Source organism: Silene latifolia, chromosome 6, assembly GCF_048544455.1.
Source record: "Silene latifolia isolate original U9 population chromosome 6, ASM4854445v1, whole genome shotgun sequence".
Classification (NCBI taxonomy): Eukaryota; Viridiplantae; Streptophyta; class Magnoliopsida; order Caryophyllales; family Caryophyllaceae; genus Silene; species Silene latifolia.
In genome coordinates this window covers 17,769,394-17,778,146 of record NC_133531.1, presented here as the reverse complement: position 1 = coordinate 17,778,146, position 8,753 = coordinate 17,769,394, and the positions used below count along the sequence as shown (strand labels likewise).

Here is an 8,753-nt window from a genome sequence, read left to right as displayed (position 1 = left end):
TTGGCTTATTTCCACAGTTCCATATTCCGAAGCAATGATATGTGAACCATTGGGCAATCCCACGGTAGATGGTCTGCCATCTACTCGGCTCTTTAGCAATTCACGACGGCCCGTCATGTGGTGAGACGCACCACTATCGATCATCCAATTACCATACATACCTGTCATCTTTTGGTTTTGACTACCTCCTGCCTTTCCTGCAACAAGACTTCGAAAAAGCTTGATTTCCTCGGCGGTCAAGTCACTTCGTTGTCCATCTCCTTCATTTTGTCGTTGCAGCATTAGCACTTTGGTATTCTCCACCTCGTCCGCCTCCTCTGCCTTGGCCACGGCCTCCTCTTCTTCCACGGCCTCGACCTCGCGACGGATATCCATGCTTTTCATAGCATTTGTCTTCTGTGTGCCATGCTTTCTTACAGTAGGTACATCGTGGAGGCTTAAATTCCTCCTTTTCATTATTTGGTTCACCTGTGTTGGCTTGCACGGCCATGGCTGCTTCTATCACTTCTTCCTTGCCCTTTGTGACCGCCTTATGCCTTTCTTCGCGTAATATAAGAGCATAGGCCCTGCTTAGTGAGGTCACATCGTCTTCCATAAGCAAGTTTGATCGTAGATGGCCATATTTTTCCGTGTCAAGTCCCATCAAAAACTGATGTACCTTTTCTTCTTCCCGTTCTTTGGTGAAGAACGTTGCTGCCCCGCAAGTGCATGTCGGCATCTTGCTGTAATTATTTAACTCGTCCCATATTGATTTAAGACGGGTATAATAGTCGATGACAGATTGATCTTTCCCTTGTTTGCAACCGTGGAGTTCTGCCTTCAATTGATGAACCCTCGGTGCGTTGCCAGCCGCAAATCTTTCTTTGAGTTCTTTCCATATTTCTGGTACTGTACCAGAAAAGGTAATACTTGAATGGAGTCGTATCTCAATCGCGTTTCGTAACCATGCCTTAACCGTGGCATTGCATTGACGCCACGCGACTGCCTCCAACGATTCTTCCTCTCCAGCCACGGTTTCTGGTTTCGCAACGGTCCCTTCCACGAATGCCAATTTATTTTTCGCCTCGAGACCATTCCGAATTGCATCTGCCCATAGTTCATAATTATCACCATCGAATTTGATTTGGGTTAAAGACAAAGCAGGTCCGTCTGTGGGATGGAGATACAGTGGTGAAGACGGTAATATCACATCATTCTTCTTGCCGCTTCCACCGTTACCCTTACTGTCTCCGATAACAAGAGGTCCTGTCATTGCTCTGTTATGTGATTAATTAATTGAATTTGATTTTTTTTTTTGAAGAAAAAAAGATGATGAATTAAGAACTCAGGATCGAAAAACTGCTCTTGATGCCATAAAGAATTGAAATTGGGGAAGAAGAATTTTTGTATATTAATCTTGAATGATTACAAGCTGCGTATGACTTGGTATATATACAACCTCAACAATATTTGCAAGATCTTATATTTCCTATCCTAAGCCCTAGAATATAGGTAACCATATCACAATAACTTACATAACAATTAACATATAAAAGTTATCATATATTTGGAAATATATTCTCAATAGAAAATGATCAGGCGGTGGAGTTCTGTCTAGATAGTTCTAATTATTTTTTTTTTCTAAAATATAATATTAGAGTATAAAACAAATTAGCCAAATAAAAGACTAAAATAATTGGGGTATTACAGATACGATAAATAGTACTTTACTTGTGTTGTGTAACTATTTGTGCACATCTTACTAATAAATAATACTAGTTTTAATCCGTGCAAAATCGCACGGGTTGCTTTTAAAGCATTTGTTATCACTAAAATATATATGAAAAAAATTGAATAATTAAATTTTGAAATTCAAATTCATTTTTATAATTTTTTTTGGGTGAAAATATGCATTTTTTATAATTATAAGAACATCAATCAATCTAGGAACATATAATCGACAACAGTTACCACGTATAGTGAAAAGCCAATGTGTTGCAAAATTATTATTAAAAAAATTATTTTATACTTATGTCAATATAATTAATGTAATATTAAATATGATTAAAATATTAATTTTAAATATATTTTAATTTTTAAAAAATATTTTTTGATTACAAAAATTGTAAAAATAGGGCGTTAGAAATTATATTTTGACCCTAACCTGACCCGTGACTCGTATGTCTGACTTAGGCATCGTTTGGTTGCCCACCAAATTCATGGGAATTTTAAAATCCCATGAATTGTGGTTTTTGCAAGTTGTTTGGTTACCCCCTTTTTTTGTAAAATGGGGGAGTTTAAAACTCCAAGGAGTTTAAAACTCCTGCATGATGGGGGAATTTAACTACCTACCCCCCTCATGGTCATTGAAAACTCCTGGGAGAATAGAACTCCAATATGGCAACCAAACGGATTCTTGCTATTCATGTGAATTGTAATGTTGGAATTAAACTCCCGTGCATTGCAAATTAACACATGTGACCCGCTCCGCCCGACCCGTTTGACAGGTCTAAGTAGGTGTATATATCAGCGACTCAAAAAGTTGAAATTTTATTTAAGAATTTCCGCGAACAAAAAAATGTGGACGTAGATTTTTTAGAGCAGTCTAAAATTTGATGAGACCAAAAAAATATTCGATTGTAAATTTGTAACACATTAATAGAGTGCAAACGGGTTAAACAAGGGCGTAATGAGTGGTTAAACAAGGGCCCATGAATGTAGCAATTCCGGATGTGCTTTTTATGTCCACCGTGCTGCCCGCGTAATCCGCATCAGAGAATCCTACAAGATCAAGTTCGTAATGAGATGGATACCAAAGATGCAAGTCTTGTGTTCCAATCAAATACTTGAAAGGCCGTTAGACAGTTTTAAAGTGTGATTCCTTAGGATTTGATTGGAAGCAAGCACACAAACATACGCTAAATTGAATGTCGGGTCGACTAGTGGTTAAATAAAGCAATAAACCAATCATACCTCGATACACCGTTTCACTAACACTCTTACCATTTTGGTCTTGATCAAGTTTAATACCATTGGTGTAGCAACGGGTTTGGCATTAGTCAACCCAAACTTACTTAGAATTTACTTCAAATACTTTTGTTGATGGATCATGGTGCCTTGTTCACTTTGTTTGATTTGGAGACCAAGGAAAAATCCTAGTTCCTCCATCATACTCATTTCAAATTCAGATTTCATTAGATCCAAAAAGTATTTGTAAAGAACTTCACTTGTTGAACTAAAAATAATATCAAAATACACTTGCACAAGCAACAGTTCATCGCACTGTGACTTGATAAATAATGTTTTATCAACCGAACCACGATTAAATCCATTTTCCAATAAAAACTTTGAAAGTCTATCATACCAAGCTCTAGGAGTCTGTTTTAAACCATAAAGTGCTTTATCAAGTTTATAGACGTGGTTAGGAAAAACATTATATATGAAGCCCGGTGGTTGTTCAACAAAAAAACTTCTTCATTTAGATAACCATTTAGGAAAGCGGTTTTTTTTTTTTTTTTTTTTTTTTTTTTTTTTTTTACATCCATTTGAAAAAGTTTAATACCATGATATGATGCAAAAGCTATGAGCATTCGTATGGCCTCAAGCCTAGCTACCGATGCAAATGTTTCATCATAATCGATTCCCTCTTGTTGGTTATAACCTTGCACCACTAGTCTAGCTTTATTCCTTACGATTTCTCCACTATCATCAAGCTTATTGCGAAAGACCCATCTAGTACTAATTACAGTACGATTAGATGGTCTAGAGACAAGATGCCATACCTCATTCCTTTTGAATTGATCTAGCTCCTCTTGCATGGTCGTCACCCAACATGAGTCATTAAGAGCAATGGTGATGTGGCTAGGTTCGATTTGTGAGAGGTAGGCATTGTAGACACAAAAGTTTTGGAGGGATGACCTGGTTTTTACTCGTGATTCAAGGTCACTAGTCTGATTTGTGGGAGGATAGGAGCTTTGGTGTTTCCATTTTCTTGGAACAATGGTGTTGGAGGTTTCATTTGTTTCGTTTGGTTCTGATGCAACAGTTGCAATGACTGTTGCATGAGGGTGATTTTGTGAGGGTGATTGTGGACCAGTTTCTGTTTGAGTAGTGAATGGTTCACTGCCATCCTCATTCCCCCTGGATGAGTTAGCTCTATTTTAAGATGAGGAAGGGTTAGTTCCCCCTGAATTTTGGCCAGCTTCTTCATGCAACAGATGCTCTGACTGTTGCACAACTTCCTCAGCCTCTTCCACCATGTCCATGTCATGACAAATCATTCCAATGTCGAAATCATCCTCCTTCTCTTCATCATCAGCCTGTTCATTAGACATAAAAAGACTAGATTCGTCAAATATTACATGAACGCTTTATTCCATTTTCATAGTCCTTTTGTTGTAAACTTTGTAAGCTTTACTATGACTAGAATAACCAACAAATACTCCTTCATCACTACGAGCATCAAATTTACCTAGGTTGTTTTTGCCATTGTTGTGAACAAGGCATTTAATACCAAAGCATTTTAAATGTGAGATGTTAGACTTTCTTCCTCGTAGTAATTTATAAGGTGTTTCGTTAATTATTTTCCTAATCATGACTTGGTTGTAGATGTAACAAGATGTTTACGGCCTCGGCCCAAAAGTGTTGGAGCCGGTGTCCTCTAGTTAGTGCGGATAACGTTATTGTACATACACTTGTACGGACAAGTGGGAGCTTGTTGGGGCTGGTGACCTCTACAGTTAGTGCAATGACATATAAATCTCTAAAAGGATCAAAGGGTATACTTTTGTATTATTATCAGTTGGTCCACGTTTATCAATAACGGTTGGCTTGCTAGATAAGTTTGACGTTATTGTCATACTGATGGCGGTGATCAACTGGTCCCTAAAAGTCACACCTATAGGATACGTTTGAGAGATGCGACGGTATGAAAATACAGTCATGTTGATGCCTAATATGACTAAGCAGTTAGTCGGAGTTATTGACTAATAATTAGTCAGACGCGATGTTGAGATAATTATTTGATACGGATTAAATAATAATGGCTAAAACGAATTAAGCGGTTAATTCGTAAATTGATTATAAACGATTATATTTAATTGATGTATATTGAATTAATTATACAATATTGTCTTTGTCGGACAAGTATTAATATGTCGACTAATCCATGTTACTAGTCGATATTTTAATAATCGATAACCGATGACGATTTATAATAAAATCCCGTCATATACATTTTAGCATTTTCGAGTCGGACCACGAGTTAAAATAAGGAGAAAGTGAAAGCCCACTTCCCCATGAAGCTCACGGTTTTGGCTGAAACAAACAAAAGGAGAGCTTTCTCTCCTTTTGACCTAAGCATATTCATTTGCACAAAAATTAGGTTTTTGGAGGCATTCTCTCTGAAACCTAGATCTCACATCGAAAACCTCACAAAACTCTCTCAATATTGCAAGGCAATTAGAGAGTACTTTCTAGCACAAGGGGCATAGTCTCAGACGGTCTTGGGTGCAACGATTAGGAGGAAATCTATATTGATTTCTGTTCTTAGGCCGTATTTACAAAGGACCCGAGGTTGATTCTTGTTCTTTATCGTTTTTCTCTTATTTTCGTTTATGACCATAAATCGCATGTTAAACTTACGTTATAGTCCTAAAATTTAAGGGAATTTTACGGATATTTCCCTACAAGTGGTATCAGAGCGAGGCCACGTAATTTTTTTCATGTTGATTTTCATAAAACGATTTGAAACGATGTTGTTTTGTCTAGAAAACCGTGAGGCCGATTGATTTACACGGCTGCTTCAATTTTTTGTTGAGCATTGAAAACCGTGTCATGCAAAGTACTCGGCCTGTTTTCTGGTTTTTTTTTGCCTTGAATACCGTGCCATACGGTTTATGTCTGATCAGACGATGTTTTGTTTTTCGATTTGTTCTTTGCATATTGTTATTTTAAACGATAATCATAGCAATATGTTAAAGATTTGTCAATTGTAATTTTGTTTTAATACGGATTATGTTCAAATTGCAATTGGTGTTTTTTGTTCAATTGTTGTTGCTCACCGTTTGAGCAGCTGAATTTTTTTTTTTTGCCCTTTTGCTCTCGGCAATGAGCTGCTGGAAAATAAAAAAAAAATAAAAAAAAATTGATGTTTTTTTGTCACGGTCCAGCCGTGAAAAAGAAAAAAAAAAGAAATTTTTTCATGTTCTTTTAATTTTTTCGGGCATGATTTATGCATAATACGGATTTTGTGCATTCGCTTGATAGTGAAACGGTTCACTCACGTACCATTTTGTTATTTTAAAGCAATTTTAAAATAACGGATTATCATGAATTAAAATTAAGTTGATAGAAGCGATTTTGTCACATAATTTTAATTGTTAAAAGGTGGTTTGGATAAATTTAACATAATTACGGAATTATGTCACGAATAAATTTGTTTTAGTTGATGCATTTTTATTTATCGTTACTTTTGAATGCCTTGAATGTTTTTATTACGTATTTAATTTTACAAACGGTTGTAACTTAGTGTGGCCTTAGTAGAACGTGTAACCGTAATGATGGAACACGGTCTTGGTTGTATTTTGAGATCTCGCATCTCCGTTTTGGTTTTTTCCTTGTAATTACAGTTTTTATTTAGAATGTAAATAGGTTTATATTTTGTAAATTTTAAATTGTAATTTTGAGAAGACCAAAGATGGAGAATCCGATGCTCACTCCCGCTACATGGATCAAGATGGAACATCAAGACAAGCTTCTCGGGTCCAACGGTGGATTCCAAAGTTGTATTATGTTCTTTTTACTAGGATAGGCCACACTAGGAATTTTTATTTACGTTTTGCATTCTTTTAAGTTTTCATCGTAACGATAGTTTACATCATATTCCGCCTAAAACCAAACCACCTGATATTTGCATGAAAACTGACACATATAGAGGTCACGCGTTAGTTTTCTATGATATACAGATATCACACGTTTTTTACTTAAGCCATCACCTAAGTTAATTCATTCACGCAATGCTAGTTTTTCGTTCACTTAAAATGAATTAAAACTAAGTTGATGGGATCTTCCTCGTATAAACAAAAATTGAGAATAGTCTTTATAGGTCAAACTCCAATGAATCCCTTCTTCGTCGGTAGGCATAATATGACCCCTTCTACGTCGGGTAAGTTGGAACTGATTGACCTATTTTATCTCAACACTATGGTCACTCGTACGATCCTGTGATTATGGTGGACTATAGATAGGATTTACGGAAATCTATCGACCAAGAGTTCTAACGATAGAACTAGCTAAACAGTTGGCTTATCAATTTACGGAAATTGAGTCTTGGGATCACTTGTATTATTCTTGAGGGAGATCAATTATGCAAGTGCAATGAGTCTACGCGTTAAAATGAATTTTAAATAGACTTAAGTCACCTCGATGAGTTGCTTATTTCGTTTTGTTTTTCCTTCTTTTTCAGTGTAGAACACGATCATTTAAACTGCTAATAACATAATGGCTGGCCGTGCTGACGACCCAATGCCAAGTGCCACATTGGACCGTGAGTCCTGGCTTCGGATCTTCATGAATCAGATGAATCAGTCTACTCGACTGAAGAATGATGGATCAAACTTCGCGGACTGGGAGGCGGCATTACGGAATGCTGCCATTGCTGACGGGAAGCTCAAATATCTGATAGAGCCCATCCCGCCAAACCCAGGTCCCACGGCTAGAGCTAACGAGATCGCCAAGTATAACGATTTCGCCATGGAAGCGGGTGCGATAAAGAACGTACTCATTTTTGCAATGGAATCCAATTTGCAGAAACGCTTCATAGCCCACGGTGCAAACAAGATTTTCACCACGCTCACTAAGGAATTCTCGAAAGCACCGAAAATCGTGACCTATGAGCATACCTGTCGCTTCTTTGAGGCGAAACTCCAGAAGGGCCAACCGGTTAGCCCACACATTCTCAAAGATGATTGAGAATGTCGAGAAACTGGAGGCGCTTGATTGTAAAATCAGCGAGAACATTGTGATTGACCGCATGCTTCATTCACTCCACGATGGTTTTGCGCTCTTTAGAGCCAATTACTATATGAATGATTTGAAGAAAAGTCCTCACGCACTACACTCCTTTCTCGTACAGACCGAGAAGGACATGAAGTTTAGTGGGAGCCTGAAACAGGATGTTCTCGTTGTGTCAAACAAGGGCAAGGGTAAGGGCAAAGCTCAAGCAGACCTAGCAGTAGGTAAGCCGAAGTTTAAGAAGTCGGGATCGGGTAAGAGTGGGCCTGGTGAGTCGAGCACCTCATCAGGCGCGACAAAGAGCAAGACTGGTAACATGGAATGCCACCATTGCCACAAGACTGGGCATTGGAGGCGTACATGTCCTGTATACCATGAGGACATAAAAGCAGGTCGTGTTAATCCTGTTGGTATGTCTTCTTCTTCTTCTTTTATTCATATGATTGAGATTAACCACGCAAGTTACGGAACTTGGGTACTAGATACTGGTTGTGGTTCTCATCTGTGTAATCATGTGCAGGGGCTCCGAAACATCGAACCCCTCGTAAAGGGTGAGGTGGACCTGCGTGTCGGGAATGGAGCACGAGTGGCTGCCGTCTCGAGGGGAACATATGTGATCCAGCTTCCTAGCGGATTTGAGTTATTTTTATATAATCGCTATTATGTACCAGTCTTTACTTCAAAAACATTATTTCGGTTTACGCACTTGACAAACTTGGTTTTTCATTTGTAATAGAGAATAATAGTTGCATTTTCTCATT

The 8,753-nt window shown here is 37.8% G+C and overlaps 1 protein-coding gene across 1 annotated transcript; it reads right to left on the bottom strand.

Annotated features, from left to right (window-relative positions):
• Positions 1 to 262: 262 nt before the first annotated feature.
• Positions 263 to 1,252, bottom strand: LOC141587671 (uncharacterized). The gene has a single exon (XM_074409145.1). It carries the CDS (start codon positions 1,250 to 1,252, stop codon positions 263 to 265), a length of 990 nt encoding a protein of 329 aa, XP_074265246.1.
• Positions 1,253 to 8,753: the final 7,501 nt, after the last annotated feature.